Source organism: Chaetodon auriga, chromosome 5 (genome assembly GCF_051107435.1).
Source record: "Chaetodon auriga isolate fChaAug3 chromosome 5, fChaAug3.hap1, whole genome shotgun sequence".
NCBI classification, from domain to species: Eukaryota; Metazoa; Chordata; class Actinopteri; order Chaetodontiformes; family Chaetodontidae; genus Chaetodon; species Chaetodon auriga.
In genome coordinates this window covers 10,403,918-10,423,264 of record NC_135078.1, presented here as the reverse complement: position 1 = coordinate 10,423,264, position 19,347 = coordinate 10,403,918, and the positions used below count along the sequence as shown (strand labels likewise).

The 19,347-nt window shown below is 40.7% G+C and overlaps 1 protein-coding gene across 2 annotated transcripts in view; it reads left to right on the top strand.

Moving 5' to 3' along the window:
• The window catches only part of ypel1 (yippee-like 1), a 33,604-nt gene extending 26,876 nt beyond the window's left edge, over positions 1-6,728 (top strand). The window contains exon 5 of one of the 2 annotated variants that reach the window (XM_076730376.1): positions 1,378-6,728. In XM_076730376.1, the coding sequence (XP_076586491.1) occupies positions 1,378-1,467 (90 nt within the window). In that variant the 3' untranslated portion in view covers positions 1,468-6,728. The remainder of the gene's footprint in view (positions 1-1,377) is intronic. The other variant, XM_076730375.1, reaches the window with a different exon arrangement.
• Positions 6,729-19,347: the final 12,619 nt, after the last annotated feature.

Here is a 19,347-nt window from a genome sequence, read left to right as displayed (position 1 = left end):
AAGTGATTGAACGCTCATTCTTGACTTTGGAAACGGTGGTGGAAACTTTTAAACTCCTCTAGAATTTGAAAGTTGTGTTAGTTTGAACCAAATTTGGCTGCAAAGCAGGAGTTTGTGATGACTGATCCAGTGTCGGGTCAGTATTCATTAAACTAACAGTGAATACTTCAAATTCAGTGACGATTACTACTCAAAACTTAACCACTGAGAATATTTTCTTTCTACTGTTTACACAGATATAAAGGTAAATTTGCAGCCCCTCAAATTGAATGATTTACATTATGGGAACCTGCTTTTTGTCCCCACAAGTAAGGCGAGTCCCCACAATGTGACTGTGTAAACAGATTTATGTCCCCACAATGTGAATAATACATGGCCGCGCACACACACACACCGCTAATGGCTTCGCTTAGCCTGCGGCTAACAACTTCCTTAGTCTGGGGCTAAGTGCAGTGTGAAAAGGCTGTGAGGTGAAAAAAGAAGCGTGATAAACTGAGCTCAGCGTGGGAACATTTCCTCCAGAAGTCAGATGTAAACTGTGCAACGTTACTCTTCAGTTTATTGAGTTTTGTAATAACGTCATGTTGTAACACATGAAGAGCAGTTTCCACTTCTCATTATGGATTTTCCATGTTTTTCGTCTGTTCATACTGTTACAGGGTAATAAAAATAACATTAATTTTGTAAGAAAATGAAAATATTAGACAATAATAGGCCAATTAGGACTGAATAATCCTATTTATTTAAAAAATGTTGTTTTTGTCGATTTGCCTCCGTACCCTCCCATCACACAGCCGTACTCGTCCTCTTCTTCCTGGCTGTTGGCCCTTTTCATTTCGTTGTTTTTCCGTTGTTGTACCACCGTGATGTGCTTCGTCTATCTATGCTTGCAGGTTGAAGGTTCATAAGATGCACCTGTGAGCTATTTTAGACAACTGGTTCATCATTGGTTAAACACTTCACACATTCGTCTTCACTAGTGAAAATCAAGATTCACCTGAGAGCAATTCATTAATCCAGAACACATTTACAAAAAACCCTAACAGAAATGTATAGAAAATGTGTCTAACAGATTAAAACAGCTGGTTTAACCATTTTGCATTTTGCAGTGTTTTGAGGGGTACGACTGCAACAGAAAATCAGTGTAAAATTTTGACATCAGTGGTTGATAATGTGGCAAACAGCAGATAATTGTCCATAATCATTTGCATGAATGTGTCGAAGCATTTGGAGTAATTGCTTTTATGATGTGCACAAGTGTCTAAGTGATGTGGATAATAGGCCTAACTCTTGTCAGATTGTGACATTAGCATCGGCCCGGCTCCGGTGTGGACGTGGGCTAAAGTTTTCTCTCTTTTCGGTGTGTTTTTTGAACAGGAGCACGCGTTTGAGAGCAGTCAAAAGTACAAAGAGGGAAAGTTCATCATCGAGCTGGCTCACATGATCAAGGACAACGGATGGGAGTGACGCTCCGGCCACGCTCTGTCTTTTTTCTGACCTTGGAATGCTCTTTATTGAACTGCGTGGAGCGTCGACCATCGACCACCCTGCCCCTCCCGACCCCCCCCAACCCCCTCCCCACCACCACCACCTCCCTCACAAAACCTCCACCCCTCGCCTCCCTCACGTGCACACACCCACCTGCTCATCGTGAAACCGAACAGAGCGAATGACGTAAAAAACGACGAGGAGGAAGTGGAGCAGCTGTTGAAAAATCACATCACAGGAGTCCTGTCGTTACTTTAAAGATTGTGTGTTCTCCTTCGCAGCTCCGGAGCTTTTGGGTTTGACCCTGGCCCACTCACTGTCACCCCCCCCCCCCGCCCCCACCGAACCACGCTTACAAGTGATTGTGGTGATATGGCGACCACTATGCGAAAGGAGATAGACTTCACTGAGAGGACATTTTGTTTGTTTTCTTTGTTTTGCCCATCCAGCGAGACAAATGACTTTGATGACTTTCATTATAGTTATTTGCTATAGTTTTAACTTCTTGGTTTGGTAAGGTTTTGGTTTGATGGCAGATGGATGTTACTGGTTAGCATTTTATTTCCCTGTCAAGTCCGTTTTATTTTGCTTATTTGTGTTTTTTTTTTTTTCTTTTCTTTCTGGCTTGTTGTGTCTCTGCCCTTAGCTGAGCATGTTTTCCTTTGCTAATGTCCAAATGAGCAATCAGGGACGGGTGAGGAGTGGAGGGGAAAGGGAGTTTATCGTAGTTACAAATATGTAGCAGCATCTTGCTTTTTTAAAAAAAAAAAAAAGCGGCAAAGGATGGGTTTGCAGTAGTGTGGGATTTTCTTTCTGGTATTTTTCCATTCTCATCTTTTTTTTTCTCTTATGAATTTTCTTTATTCCCCTCACCCCGGTACTTTACAGCACCCAAAAAGCATCGAAAGCAGCACCTAGTATTTGTTTGACATAAATGGATTTATATACATATATGTATGTATGTATGTGTGTGTGTACACACATACACACACACGCACATATAAATATACAGATATATAAATATTTGTAGTGTTTGGCTAAATGCGATTGTGGCTGGTCCCATTTTGCAGCTGTACCATAAGTGAAAATGACATGAAAAGGAGCAGAAATAGTTTCTAGACTGGGAAACCCGAAATCAGTGTCCACATGTCATAAAACATTAGGGCAGACTGTATTATTCCATTGTCTAGTAATGAAATGATAAGAGACACAACTACATATGAGTATATTTACACATACTATGATTACATATCCATAAATACTATGAAAATGTTCGTAGTACGTAGATATTGGAACACGGATTCTATATATATATATATTTGCTCTCATGCACATATGTATATATGCATATGAGTGTGTATATATGCATTGTGTGTATGTGTGGTCACACGTTACACAGTGGCAGACTTGAACAATGCTACTTCGTTTGCACTTTGCAGAGGCCTTGGGTTCATCTCAGTTTAGAGGCAAAACGTTTGTTCACTCTCATCTGTTCTCTAATGGCCTTCTCACAGATGAACGATTGTTGGAGACGGAAAGAAACGTTGAGTCGGACGGTTTGAGGGTTTCGTCATCTCCGTTAAGATTGTAGCGTGTTTAGCAGCTGTCTGTTAGATACTTCAGTTGGTTTGATTTTATTTCAGTGAAATTGACAAATTCTGCTTTTCATTTTCTCTTGATTTTGAACACCTTTTTGGAGAGAAAGCGTAGTTTCCGATTCTTTGCTGCTATCCTAGAAATCCTGCCAGTCCTTTCCGCTCTTGTAGGCCTTTTGCACTTTATTGCTTATCCGTCTCTCTCTCTCTCTCTCAGAGTGTGTGAATTGTCTCTTTGTGGACAGCATCTGTGATTTGCCTCTAAGCCGTATGAATCTCGTGCCTCTTCAAAACATGAACGGCCTCCCCTCGTTTTTTCTGTTGTGCAGTGCATAACTCCGAAAACCGTCATGTGAACCAATGTGTCTTCCCCCCTTCTGGTTCAAAGTGGCCCTCAAAATCACATTCTTCACCAAAATCCTCATAGAGCTCTCCCCTGTTTTTTTTTTCTTTTTCTTTTTTTTTTTTTAACAGAGACTTGGTATACACTCGCATATATTTTCTATGTTAAGATTTAGAGGTGCAAAAACAGATGGATATTCAGTATATTATTTTTCAGAGTAAATAGAGGACGAGGTTTGGACAATGTAGGATGCCCAGGGCTTGTTGTTTGACTTTTTATTGCAAGGATAAAAAAGATGGCAGCAGCTGGAGGTGGGGCAGGGTGGGATGGGATGGGAGAGATTTAAAAATCAGCAGTGATTGATTACTTTGCCGGCAAGGTCAGTCAGATCACACGACCTTTTATCCTAAAAACGATGACAATGCAAACCCTTATTAGTTAGCAGTGATACCTACTTGAACTATAAAGACATAAACAGCTGAGATATTGGCCCGTGTTACAGTTTTTGTACATAAATTAACATATTTAAGGTTTTATACGTATTTCTACTGGGTTAGTTGTTTTACTTCCCCAACTTGAAGCACTTTTGTTCACTGTACCTCTGGCTGTGTTTATCTGGATGTATGCCTGTGCGTGTATGTATGTATGTATGTATGTGTGCGTTTGAGTGTGTGCGTGCATGTTTGTGTGTTTGTGTGCGTGTGTGTGTATGCGTGCATGCATGTGTATTTGCCCACATGCATGCCTGCACACGAAAGTGAATGTTTAGTTTCTTTTCCTCAGACTGTTTCTCTTTTTTCCTCTTTTTGGTTTGGAAGTGTTTTTATTTGTCCTGTTGTATTTTTTCTTTAGCAGCTGTTTGGTTTCACTGTCTCTCCCAGTGATCTGCGAGGTCGAGAGCCAGGTTAGTTTGTTTGGAAGTGATTTATCCCCGTTTTGTTTTGTTTGTTTGTTTGTTTGTTTTCTGTTAGCTTGTTTATTTAGCTTGTTGTGGTGAGAGCCCGATAGAGGGCCGGTGTTTAGGTCTCTGCTGAGCCATGTAGACGTCGAGGGCGAGCTGGAATCTCCCACCATGTCGCAGGGAGAGCCTTTACCAAGACCCTTTCTCCACCACAGTCAGTGTCTCCTGTATAGAGGGCTTTCAGGTGATAATGCGCACCCTATGGCGGCCATATTGGAGGTCCTTCGTTGGGCTGTGAATATCTGATTGTATTTCTGGAGAACTTCATTTTTGTGCTGATGTTGACCGAAATTTAACTGTTTATTCCCTGATCTATTTGAGATGTTGCATTAATGGTGCATCCAAGTGGTCTTTGTCAGTTTGGAAAGTTGGGAAACACGACCTGGTGAGCTACATTTCATGAACGCCATTATCACGCAACTTGCCTGAGTTTACTGCTCGGTATTCACCACTTTCTCAGCCATTTCCTGGTGATGAACTTGAAAACTACTGAGACTGAAAGTTCGATCACATCACGTGATCTTCCACGGCAGATGTAGTTTCCCAGTAATGGAACTGTAGATGTTCAGTTTTTTCTAAGCAGCGAGCACAGGAATGGAAATGTGAACATCTACAGCTCTGTGACAACTGGGTGACTCTGCTGAGGAAGAATGTGTGATGCAAGTGAAAGCTCCAGAACAGCTACCAAATGGACCTTGTGGTGTTATTATTTTAATTTCCAACTGACTTCAGGAGTAGTCAAGGAGCGCCTGAATGCACCATTGGCTTTATGCCTCTGAGACTACATTGTTTTTTATAGAGGACATTTAGAGGACATGCAGGAGCGGTCTGGCCTTTAGTTCCTGCTCAGGATACACTTTCTAGGGCTGCACAGAGGGTGTAGCTCCTCAATTAGGATGCAGCTTTTATCTGGTCAGCCAGCCTTCACCATCTGATATGATGAACGTAGTATCTGGCTGAAAATGTGGAGACCAGGCCATCTATTCAGTTCAACTTGGTTCACTTTTTCCAGACTTGTAGAGCAAAGAGACTGGCACTGGTAGCTAAAAAAAAAAAGGACCAGACCATGTTACTGAACGGGCCCTGTAGTAGTCCAACTTTTCTCTTAAAGGTGCAGTCAGCGAGTCAGATTCAGCGATTATCCTCTCATGGTCCGCTAGCTGTCTGTTCTGTGGGTGCACTGACAAAAATCTGGTGTTCGTACACAGCCCTGGCTCTGTAAATGGGAAACGAACAAAGAGCCATACAACTCTATTCCAGCCAATCAGCAACAGAGGAGCCAGTTGCACCCCAACCTCTGCCTCTTCCTCTGCTTCTGCCGGATACCTCACATTCTTTCCTGTGGAATTCCACGTCTTCACCTGTGTAACGTTGCTTATTGAGGCTAACCTATCCTCAGGCAGCGGACGCTCTGGATTCCACCACATTTCTCTTTTGGTGAGCTCGCCCAGTTGTTCATGCCGTTGCCCTTGTGATGCGCACCCATGAATTTAGGGGCGTAGCTTCTGAAGGAGCACCGAAGGAAGGGGTGTATTTGTTCGGTTGTTGAGTTCAATTATCAACGATCTTTCTCCAGAATCGCTTACTCGACCTTTAACTGTTACATGCACAGCCAGTTTCTCCAAAGGACCTGCAAGATGGCGCCTGCAGTGGTTGCTGGGAGATTTGTGACCCAAATACAGAGCCTCTATACTCTCCCTTCGATCAGTCTAAGTTGAACTAACAAAAAGCAGTTGCCAGTGTCACGCCGGTGTGTACCAAATAAGAACCAGGTTCTATCGAATGCATCAGTGTCATGTGTCAGTGGCCAGGGATCAAGTTCGAGTGTCTCCTGGAGATTCAACTGCTATACCAAAATGAAAGAGGAGAAGTCCTGTCACTTATGACATTGTCTTTCTGTAGAATGTTTTGATTCTCTGACCTTAGCAGCGTCAAAGCAGCCTGGATGAAAAATGTAGATATTTGCTGCTGAAAACTGTTTACTTTTTATTGTTATTTTGTTTTATTGTGACACTGGCTGCCGCCTTTTTGAGCTCTGTTACTGTCTAAAACATACCTGAAAGGATGTTGATCAAAGGCAAGATGGGTATACAGGGGAAAAGACTGTACAAGTTCTTTTCTTAGGACTGTTAAACTACAGTTTAAGGTCTAAAGCATGTTGTATTTATAATGGCTATATGTCGTGCCTGTTTTATTATTATTTTTCCTAAATTTAAAAACAAAAATATTATATGCTTTTTATTTGACTACATTGCTTTGCATTCTGTCTTAGTAAAGCCATGTCACATGTCTGTTTTCACTCTAATGTAAACTATCAGATATCACAATAAATTTTCAATGGCATTAAGTTGTGGATTGTGTGAAGTTATCATTGTAGGATAGGACTAATATCTGGAATAATCTTCTAAAAACAAAAAATGCATGATGCTTCACAATGTTTTTTTTTTCATCTTTTTTATTAATAAAAATATGACAAATATGACATTTTCTAAAGAATTTGCAAACATTTGTTAAAAATTAAACATGTTTAGGTCATTCTGAAGATTATGCAACAATCTGGCTTTGTGGAGACACAGAGAAGCATTGTGTATCTATGGCCAGTCTTGTTTTGTAAAGGTCATATATTGCTGTGGCTATATATTTTTACATTATGAGAAGCATAAATCATGTGCAAAGTCATGGGAACATATTGAAAATAAAAGAAGAACATCAGCATGTTGCAGAGACACACGGCTGAAAAGAGGAACTTGTCTGTGGAGGTTGTGATATGCGTGAGAAAAGTGAAGAAATTAACTTGACAGTTTATCATAGAGGCTGAACTTGTGATTAAATATTACAGGCCAGACAGAAAATATGCCAGCAAATGTCCTTTTAATATAAAACAATTACTGAAGCATGAAATTCACTGGTTGCCCAACTGATGTCAGAGTCTCAGAAAGTGGACGGAGTGTCAGGCTGGCAGAATGTCAGGTAATTAGCTTGAAACTGAGAGACCTGCAGTTTTCCACTGATGGTGTTTTTCCTCCTCCTCCTCCTCTCTCTCTCTCTCTCTCTCTCTCTCTCTCTCTCTCTCTCTCTCTCTTTCTTTTTTTTTAATGACCTAAAAGTCACCTGTAGTGTGGTTCATCAAATTCCTCTTCACATAATTTGGCTGTTGTTTTGGATTAAAACCAAAAATAATGGCTTAATGCCCACATTTCTATGTTTAAAATAAAGGCTGGGGCTTGACATCATTTATAGGTCCCATAACAAAGAGTTATGCACAAGGTAACTCATGATGTTTGCCTAACAAGGCTGTCAGTCTTGCAATTTCTCCTGAGAATTTGGGATTTTAGTAACCTGGGAGAAGTTCACATTCTACAATTAAAACATGATGAATATTTTTCCGGGGTTCCAGCGTATAATAAACTATATTACTTTCAGCCAACAGAAAACTGAATCGATAAAGGATTCAGTGTTTTCCCACCAAATATTAATTCCTGGTAGAGTGCAGAACGCTTTGAAACAGAACACAGCTGACCTTCATGTTGGGCATAAGTTGCTGTTCACCTATATGATCACGCTAATCCTGGCAGGACTGCATGAAAAGCCTCTGTACTTCCCCCAGAGCCCCTAACATGGCCAGTCATGATGACTGATTTGCAGCATTTAAGGCAGTGCCATGTAAGAATTCTGTAACTCTATCAAAGGTTATAAACCATGTTTTCAAATTGTAAACTGCAGTTCATAGAATAAATGTTTTTTTCTGACTAAAAAAATGGCCTTTCCTTTAGAGGAAATGGAAACAAAGATAGAACAGTGCACATACAGGGAAACAAATCTGATGGCATTATAATGTCTGTAATAGAGAAAAACCAGGACTGAAATATGAGACTAAATGTAACACTGAACAAATACTTTATCTCCTACCTCATAAAAATGTTCAGCTCTCTACTTGGATCTCATGTGAAGAGTGTGAAGGCCTGAGGCGGTGACTTCTCAGTCTGTTCTCACTTTGTTTAACCTGCAGTTGCTCTAAGTTAAGTGGAAGGTTGAATATTAATGTCTGTAATTTGAAAAGGATTTTCCATTGTTTATGTGAGGTGAGTGTGGAATAAAGAATCTGGGCAGCCGTAGGTGATAGCAAGTTCACACATTACAGAATAAACTGAACCCTCCAAATAAAAACCATAAATATAGCGTCAGCTTTTGCAAAGTGGAGTTTAAAAAGACATCTTGCCTAAAAGAAGTGCTGTTCATGATGCTGTCAGATTAGTTCTTAAATCTTCTTTTACCTGCTGGTTTCATCATTTCCTTGGACTTCTTTATCTTTCCATCTTCAGCCTCCTTTAGGCTAGTCCTCGCTTGCTTTGAAAGGTGACTAGCTTCACACCTGCCACGCTACCAGCCTGAGGTCCTGGAAGAACAGACACACACGTTTGTTGCATCAGCAGATGGATCAGACTGTCACACTGACAATGATCTCAGATGTGAGCATCTTGCAAAGAAGGCTGTCACACATAGAAAATACCAGTATTTAGATCAGGGGAGGCTGCAGCTCAGAATTTTTTCAAATACAAAACAGTTTAGAATTCACATCCAATCGAGACTCCCAATCAAGGCTCAGAGTCTACAGCCATGCCAGCAGCTCTGAGAGACACTCTGCTGCTTTGAGCCAAATGCTAACATCAGCATGCTAACATGCTCACAGTGACAATATTAAAACATTGATGCCAAGCAGGTGCAATATTAATTATGTTCACCATCTTCAATTACCATGTCAGCATGCTAACATTAGCTAATTAGCATTAAACACAAAGTACAGATGAGGCTGATGGGAATGCCATCTGTTTTCCACAAATGTCAACCTCATAGTGGCGCTAGATGCAGAGTCAGGAATCATCAGAGTCAGTGGGATTAACCCTCGGGGGACCATGAATGTCAACATTTCATGTGAATCCATGTTTTATAGATATTTCAGTCTGGACCGATGTGGTGGATCCACAGTTGCTATAACTTGACTGACTTGGATCAAAATACAATGTGAAAGCAGAAGTCACACTGAAGTTTGGCAGGTTGTATTGACAAGAGCATGCTCTGATCTAACAGAAACATTTGTCTGATGTTTGACTTAACTTGATTTTCCAAATGGTATTTTTCACTGCTGTGAGCACCACAAATGAGGTTATGGCAGAAAACTCAGCAACAAATATCTCAAATTCTGGGAAAATAAAGCCATCTGCATCGCTGGATGCCACTAAGGGTAAGTGACATAATATGTTTTTTGGGTGCAGTGACCCTTTAAAAGGTGTCACTGTAACTAAGTTCTGCAGCTGTTCTCATGACAAATGAATGTTCCCATGGCTGCCGACATGTTTACAGCTCTGAACCTAAACGGGATTTATAATTTCACATGTGCAGCTGTGAATTCATCTGAAGCTCTGTGATCATCAGTAAACTCAGAATGAAGCCATTTTGCTGCAAGATTTTCAGACCTGCTACAGCACAGCTAATTAGACATGAATCATTTGATAAAGTACAGAGTGTACATTTGTTGTATGGGCTGGAGTTGCTATGGCAGTACACACTTCAATGATTCCTCCCTGCACAGCGCTTTCTATCTGTCTCCTTACTTGAGATTCTGATGCCCACACAGCCTGGTGTTTTGATGTCCTTGAGGTGACTGGCTTCTCTTCAAGCACAAAGCAGCCTGTCAGCCTCTAATTCATCTCACACTCCCTGCCTTTTTCTTAAAGCTGCAACATCTTTTGCATGAATGTAATAAATTAACAGCATATTTTTATCAGTGCACAGTTCTTGGCTGTGACCCCATGTGTACACACCTGTCCATGCCATAATAATGGTACAAGTGGCAGTGAGAAAGAACTGTAAAGTTGAGTATGCATCCAATAAGACAAGATAACCTCTTTTTCCCCACTGGCAGCGTTCAGGACCTGTGCTGGCTTTACAGGCCAGGTTGAGCCTTCTTGCTGATTAATCCATCAGCATTGCTAATAACAAGTATAATGTTTGTTTGTTTTTCCATTATGAGTAACTATACAGCGGGGGTTGGCGTTGGGGTGGAGCTGGGAGAAGAGGAAAACATTCGAAGAAAAAGCGTGAATTAATTCACTTGTTTAGTCTAGAATGGAGACATGAAAGCAGACAGAAATGGGGCCAGCCTGACCGGATTGCCAGTTCCTGCAGAGGAGATTGTACCTGGTGGCAGACAACATTGCTCACTGGAAGTGAGGCTTATAGGGAACCAGTCTAAACACTGATGGTGTCATTATTCTACAGCCATTGTGCAATCAACATTTACTTCATAATGATGCGTTAAAACTTGCCTATTGCCAGTTTAATGTGTGTCACCTGACTTTCCAGCTTTCCAGCTCACAACTTTACTGTTGTGATTCACTCTCATCAGATTCAATCTCAGGCTGCTGTTTTCAGCAAAAGACCTCTGAAAACCCTCTGTACAGTACTCACCCAGCATTTAATAGCAGACTGATACAGTTAGCAACTGCCTGGTGAATAAATTGCAGCATTTAGCAGCTAAAGAGCTAGATATTTTTCTCAGGGGTTAGTGGAGACCAAAGCAGAGCAAATTGGAGAGTGAATATTACTTATATTTATTAGATTAGACTTCAAATTAATGCAAATGTTGGCACATATCAGCTGGATGTGTAAATAAGCAATTCATTGGGGTTTAACCTGAGTGACTGAGAATGGGCATAAACTATTAAACTTTAGAATAGAATAGAATAGAATAGAATAGAATAGAATAATATGAAATCTAAAATTGTTACAATCAATTAGGATCTGTACATATATGCATGGTATCTTAAGAGTTGGGTGGCTCAGAGAACCACTCTGCTAATGCATTTGCCATTTAGAACTTCATCATTAAACTACTAATCATGCGATTAGTTCCAGTGAAAGTAAAAATTGCCCTCAAGCATTTTGCAGCAGCTGGCCCTCTTGGAATAAATACAGAACAAAATGCATTAAAGGCTCAGAACAACAGCGTAGGGACAGGAAAATACAGTAAAGTTACAAGAGGAGTTAGCGTCGCATACTCATTGCCTGAAAAGACAAGAGAAGGGGAAATGAAACCCCGCAAGACAACATGTTTGACAGTTTAAGGTTGAGGTTGGATTGTATATATATTCTAATGTATTTGATTTTATGCGACAGTGGTTTTGAGTGGAATTGTTTGGCATTGATACTATAATTTGTGAGTACTCTTTCTCTTTGAATTTCAACCTTTCATGTTTCTTTAATGCAGCAAACTGCAGCTGTTTTTTTCTGGTAAAAGCCCAAACTGCTAATATTTAAACGGCCTTACGCGCAGTTCCTCTAATGACCCCTAAATGCTGCCTCCAGTTGAACTCAGACTGCAGTGAAGTACTTGGGAAAACCCCACTATTCCCTTGTGGAAAACAGAATCTGTAATTTATTTAAACATAAAGCTTAAGTCTCCACAGCTAGTCTGAGTTATTATTCTATAAACTGTGTTATATATACCGTAAATTATGTATATATGTATGTATTGATCTTCTTGGTCGTATCCTGAGCATAAATGCGAAAGACTCAATGTTGAAATGTTGTAATTGTACAAAGTAAATCTTTTTCAGGAGCATCTATTGAGTGTGCAGAACTGATATTGCATCTTTAACAAAATACTCCTCTCTGGACATTCATGGAGGTCAGACACGACTGAGTGCAGACGTGAGAAACATATTCCACTGGGTGGATGCTTTTATCCAGAGCACCTCGTGCTACTTTTAGTGCATGCATATTTCAGAGCGGCAGGCCCCAGTGTGAATCAAATCTAACCTTTACTTTGTAAGGACCGTATCCTGTACACACAGACAGAGAGAGAGAGGGTGGGGGGGTGTAGCTGTGTTTGTTGTGTGTTGTGATGGCTGCAGATAGACAGGATGTGCTGGTGTTGACTGTTTATGTCAGCACATGTTATTCTCATGCTCACAGTCCTCATGTCTCCTGACCTACTTCTCTGCAACGCTTGGTCACTCAGTTCACACAGGAGGGTCTCTCTGTATTGGGGGGGGGGGGGGGGGGGAATTCACACTGGGAGGGGGTGGTGCCATGGTTCAGGCGTCCAGTGGTTGAATGACCATATCGTCTTTTTTCTTTTGTTCACACTCCATCAGCATAGACAGGTCCTGTGTATGAGACAGGAAGGAGACAGATAAGGATAAACAGAAGTGTTTGGGTGTGAGAGAAACAAGAAGAGTGAGAGGAAAGCTGAGAAAAGGAGGGAGGGTGAGCCTTTACCTACCAACTGGCTTTATTTAGATTTATGAAATTTCTGTGAGGCTAAATATTTTTGCTTCACATTCAAGGTGAACACACAGTGAGTCTCAATAGCTAGTTTGAGTTATTAGGGATCCTGCTTGCTTTTAATTTCCTAGTTCCAATCAATTGGTTGAAGGGCTGTAAGCTATCAATGCAATTTCATAGATAATGTATGTTTTTCTATTTGCATTTGAACAGCTATTTCATATTTCAACACCTCGCACCAATTAAAAAATCTTGCAGGTGAAAAATCTGTCACACATTGAACTTTTTCTTCAGATTTGCTTGTTAGCATGAAAAGTTAGCATGAGTTATGACCGCTACCCCGGATGACTGAGTTTCGACAGGCTTCAGCAGGTGATCTCTGAAAGCTTTAGAGCAGAAACACTATGGCAATGCGCCAAGTAATAAAAACTTTTCAGGACCTCTTGAAGCGAAAAAGAATCTTGCTAAAATAAGATTCTACGAAGAGTCCAAGGTCAGTTAAGGTTTTTATGATACTGTCTGGGTCCAGACCTTTGACAGTCCACCGAGCTAAGAGTAACAAGTAACAAGCTGACGGTTCTGTCTGTTATCAGGCAGGTTATGAAATATGTACATAAGACCCACAAAGTTCAGCCTGAGGAAGCTGCTGGTAACATCCAAATATTTGTAATGCATATTCTATGCACTGAGTTTCTGGAAACATGAGAGACAAACAAGATCCACTTGTGAAAAATTATTCAGGCACAAGTACTCAATTTGACAAAACATCATTGCTGCTTTTGCATTTTGCACCCCCTCTACATGTGATAGGCCCCCTCTGACTTGTTGCTACTGCCACTTCATTATCTCCTCTGTCACTTTGTTTTTTCATCCCCGTCCATCTCCACCCCCCCGCTCTCGTTCCCCCTCAGCTGGAAGTGGCTGCCCTGGGTTGCAGGCCTCGCAGCAGGCTCCCATGACTGGAAGCTTTAATGCTGCTGCTATTTCAAGCCCTCTGATGTCATCTGAAGGAGGGGCCGGCCCTCATCCCTGGAGCGGTGAGTCAGAGCCAGAGAGAGAGAGAGAGAGAGAGAGAGAGAGAGAGAGAGAGAGAGAGAGAGAGAGAGGAGGATGAGAGGAGATTCAGTGAGGAAGAGGCACACAGCGTCCAAACAACAATGGTGGTACAGTGTTTGTTCCTCATGTCGTCACTTGGGAAATGGCAAATGTGTATGACGTGGAAGACAGCAACACAAGTGACGACCAGCAACTTCATAACTGGTGTAACTGGGCTGATATTGGCCTTATATCAGAGTGGCTGTGTATGCTCCAGTCAGTTTTGTTCATTTGCAGAATAAGGTTCCACCTTGACAGTCAGTGAGCTGCACTGAAATGTGATTTCACAATTCATTTGTGATTTTGCATATTTTGAATTCATTTTTTCTTCTGGAATTTTTGTATGTCTTTAACATATGAATTCTTCATTTACGAAAAATGAAAGTTTTGTGATTTTTGATGGTTTTCAATTTTGTTTCTCACATTTGAAGATATATTTTGCTATGTTTGTGATTTGTGATGTTTTATGCTGCCGTTTCTTCATATTCTATGGTGCACAATGCACATGCAGCATGAACACAGTCAAAGCTTTTCCAGGAACATAATTCTTGGAAAGACACTGTAAACTTTGGGGCAAAATCAATATATCAACCCAAAAATGGCATGAACGCTGGGCTGGCTACAGTACACACACACACACACACACACACACACACACACACACACACACACACACACACACACACACACAAATCAGTACCGGCTTTCACAAAATGTCTTTGGTTAATTCTTTTTTACTCACTACATCATAAAGACATAAACAGCTTCTGGCTGCTTTGCAGGGAATTACATTTCATTTCCAGCTATTTCTGCCTGATAAAACAAATGTCTTTGGTTGTGCATCAGTCTCTAAATAACATTTGGTGTTATCATCATGGGCAGAAAAACAGACACAGGAACTGAAGGAGATGTTGTTTTTCTCCTGTCTCCCTGAGTGATGTCATCCCCATTCAGACTCTGCCTACACAAAGTCGTGGCAGCACTCAGCATCCACTGTCGCCATGGCTACAACACTGCATCTGCCATACTCCCCTCTGCCGAAGCACCAGGCGCCACAGAAACCGTCATTGGTCAGTGTGTCAGGCTGACGGGCGCCTTGTCCAATGAGAGAGGAAGGGAGTGATGTCATTGAAAGTGCGGGACTGAAGCAGAGATATGTAGCCAAACGCAGAGTGTCAGAGATCTTCTGCTGACGCACCAACTTAACTAGGGAGGCTGTCAAATGAGCAGTTATCTCTTTGAAAGGAACAGGTGAGGGCGGATGTCAGCCTCTGAGATGTATCACAGTCGTCTGGAGCTGCTACCAGTCCTCTTTTAGTAATAATCAATTAACCCAAGGCTCATATGCGAGGCGTTTCAACATGCAGTTTGGCACAGATACCTATTCAACCCCCACAAACAAACATGCACAGCACTATATTTGATGACCAAATCACTCAAAGGAAAGAAAACAGTACTTGGTAAGACTGAACCATAGTGTTTAAGAGATGTGCAGTGTTATATTTATAACATTTAAAAGATAAACTTAAAAAAAAAAAAAAAAAAAAGTTAAAGCAGCACTGATCAGTATTTTTCATTAAAAGTGGATGTGACAGGTGTCACAAACCCACACCCAACTCTGCATTTTAGAGTCTTTAAGCTCATTGTTTTGGTTTTCCAGCCCACAGCTTCACTGTGTGGTTCACTCAAAGCATACTCATTGACGCTGGAGCAGATTGCTGTTTTCAGTGAAACTACCTGCCCTATACCAGACAGCAGACAGACAATGTCAGCGTAACTGGTGAACATAGGGGAGCATTTAGGGGCTACTTTTCTTGGGAGTTGGTGGAGACCAAACCAGAGCTAAAAGCAGAGTTAACATGGAACTTACATTCATTAAGTGAACACAAACACAACTTCAAATGTTAATACTGCTTTGTAACTGCTGGATGTGCAAATGAACCAGTGCTAAAATGTTTTAATAATATTGTGTTTAAATCTTATTTCCAGTGCTCCCAACAGGCCAAAAAAATATGTTCATGCAGGTTTAAGGGCATGCGTGGCATTTCTTAGCCTGAATTGCCATTTTGGTTCATGTCATTTTTCAGCCTGATGTTGAAATATTTGTTTGGGAGGGGGTTACTCTGTTTTGCCTAAACCAATCAGTGTCGACTAACGTATCTGTCCAACCATGCAATGTTATTGTCAGTGGACACTGAGGCTTAGGTTGCAGTTGCTAGGAGGAATTAACAGAGATCAAAGAAATACACAGAAATCAGAGTGATGTCTGTAAGTCAGTTTGTACAGCTTAATTTATGTCATCCATGCTTCTCACTGTTTTTGGGGTCAATTTTGTGTCTGGATTTTTCTGGGTCTGGCAAAGGTGGATGACATTGCCATTCTACACAATCAAATGCTTTCCACTGGTGATGCGTAGGTATTGCTGCAGAGATCTCAGGAGCCAGACATCACTAGCTGTACATGAGGAAAAGTTTTTGTAGAAAAAATGTGGAAGAACAGACCTCTAAAAGAAACTTTTTACCAATTTGCTGCTTTCTTGTTTATAATCTTTTTTCCTTTTTGATTATTACTGCTGCAGCTGCCCAATTCTCCTATGGTAATCATGATATTTCCTTTGATCTCCTTGTGTCAGATGCGTGGAAAGATATGATGAATTATATTAGAAGCATTCAGTCTCTGCAGCCAGTAAAATATCATATTGGGAAAAGCAGCATTGTTGATTTCAAACCCTTTCATGTTGTCCCTTGAAAGCCATCAAATTGCCTGCATCATCCCTTTCACACACAAAGCTAGCAGCTGCCTTTGTTGCTTAGCAACACAGAGGAAGCATCAAGACTATTTGTTTAGCATTTCGGGTCTCTGGTAAAGTTGAATTCACTTGTAAGGACATATAAACGAATGAGAACGTGATCCCAAATGCAAACTGCAGCTACAGTTAATTTAGAAGACAAGTCAGTGAAGCTGCTTCTGATTCAGTGCCCTTTCAACAGCTTGTACCATCAGTGAAATGTGTTATGGAAGGAGATCAGATATTTCCCACTCATTCTAAACTATATGACCACTATTAACTCTGAAAAACCCACATACATCCACATACAGATAAGTTATTACTAAATATTTACATATAGGCCAGTGGTTTGTTATGTAAACCACCTGAACTGTCAAAAGCTAACACTAGCTTAATACTGTGAGGTAGCTATGTGTAATCACACAGTTCCCACTCAGTCTAAGCTGATTTAACACTACTAACTCTGAAAACCACACATACATTTCATCATGTAACCTCATAGAGATTAGTTGTAACTAAATATTCACACATAGGCCAGTGGTTTGTTATGTAGGCTACCTGCACGGTCAAAGCTAACGCTAGCACCATCAGGGTAGCTACCTGTAACCAGACAGTTCGCACACACTTTAAACTGATTTAACACAGCTAAAAACATACAAACATTTCTTCATGTACCCACAGAGATTAGTGGCTACTAAATATTTAAACATACAAAGTATTATGTGTAACTGCTATCTAGCTAATTGAACTAACTGACAGAGACAACATTAGCTTACTTTAACATCAGGTTTGTGTTTTTGGACACATATCCCACTCATTCAGGACTGTGTGAATGAAACACATTTCTCCACGTATGCATTTATACATTCAACCAAGTTACATCTACAAAACATTCAATAAACTATTAGGCCTCCAAAAAAATTGTTTGCCATAGCCTACTTTTATCTCATCCCCCAAAATCACAGCATTACTAATATACAGGTATAGCAGAATTAATAGAGCTGCTACATGCTGTCAGGTATCAATAAATGATTTTCGGCTTTATGACGCAGTTGAGATTTGTCACAAGGACATAGTCCACCAAAGTATTTGTATGGGAGCTTTCCTGACAGTGGAGAGTTTCTGTGGCTTCAACATCTCTCTCTGGACTGTGTAATATCATAAATGTTTTAGATAAAAAAGCTACAACTGGAATGTAGCTCAAGTAAACTCTTTGCTCTTGCTGGTGCAGAGAGGAAAGGAGTGCTGAGAGTCATAGACTACCTCCTTTTCCAGGATGGGTGATTCATTTCCTTGTCTTAAAAAGTAACAAGTGATCTCTACTACTTTCAGAGCAGTGTCAGTGAAATGGTTACTGCAGTTAAAATGGAGAGGTGCCCTGCAAAATGAAAGCAGACAGAAAGCTGATGGTCGTAATTGAGAAAAGGCGAGATGTAGCGTAAAAGGGCCTGAACACTGGAACAGACAGCAGGTACCCCAGGGGGTGGTAAGACTGACGGTTGGAGGTTTGTTGCTCTGAAGGGAACATTTCTATGAAAGCCTAGATATAGCTTTAATGAATTAGTATCTTCAATAAAGGCCATTTTTTGTACTACATGTCTATGTGGTGAATATTATCTTGCATGTGACACTGGATAAGACCATGTTGACAAAGGTGGTGGCAGATTTACGCTATCTTAAAATCTTTAACAACTAAAGTTTATTATACTAATTTGTGTATCTGCCCTGTGATTCAGATTCGCTGCAAAATGTAATGGTTTCTTCCTTGGCTCATGCTACACCCTTCCACTAAGTTTCATGAAAATTGGGTGAGTAGTTTTCCATAATCCTGCTGACAAACAAACAAACAAACCAAGCTGACAACATTTAGAGTTTGACTGACAGACTGAGATTTAAAAAGGGTAACGATATTTCTACAATGTCTGAAGGTCTCGAGGATTCTGCTGAACTAGAGGAGGAATAAGGAGCTGACTGCTGAGACACAACACAACATACACCCACTCTCTTCGCCTACAGTATTTCTGCTGATGTCTATTCTCAATGGTCGACTTCAAAAGGAGGCCTGGAAATAAAAAGTGAGAACGAGAGGGGAGAGATGATGATGTGCAGAGACACACATTACAATTTTATGCATGGACACTTTTTGGTCAATTTTCATTACAGCGCTGAAGAGGCACGGTGAGGACTTAACTTTATAAAGACTGTGTCCCGTACTTGACCTTTTATATGAGATAAAACAGGACCCAAGCATACCAATGATTGTAAGTGTCCCATATAACTACTGTGTACAGGATGCCTAATCAGTGAGTTTATTGTAGACAGCTGTTCCTGCCTATTATCTACCAAAACTAGAAGCTGTCTGGATGGCAAATGGTAAACAATTTCCTTGTCTTCCTGTCACAGTCAAATTCAGTTTCTGGCTGTTAGATGAGGAGATTTTCACTACTGTCACATCACGTTTCATGTCTGTTAAAGAACTGTTTGTAGGATTTAGTGGCATCGGAATACCAGCCAACTGAATACCCATCACCTCACAAAATGAAAGGTGCTTTCTTCTGTGCTACTGTAGAAAGATGGCAATGCGACATGGTAGATTCTGTGGAAGAGGCCCCTCCGTCTATACAGAACTCAGTCTAAGGGAACGGAAATGTGATTTCAGGTGATTATAAACTGATGAAAAGATACAAGCAAGTTAAAACATTGCTTAACAGTTTTTCAAGAGGCTGCTAAGTACAAAAGAATGAGATGTATTTCAGATTTGGTAGCAAAACACAACCACTAACCAAGGTTT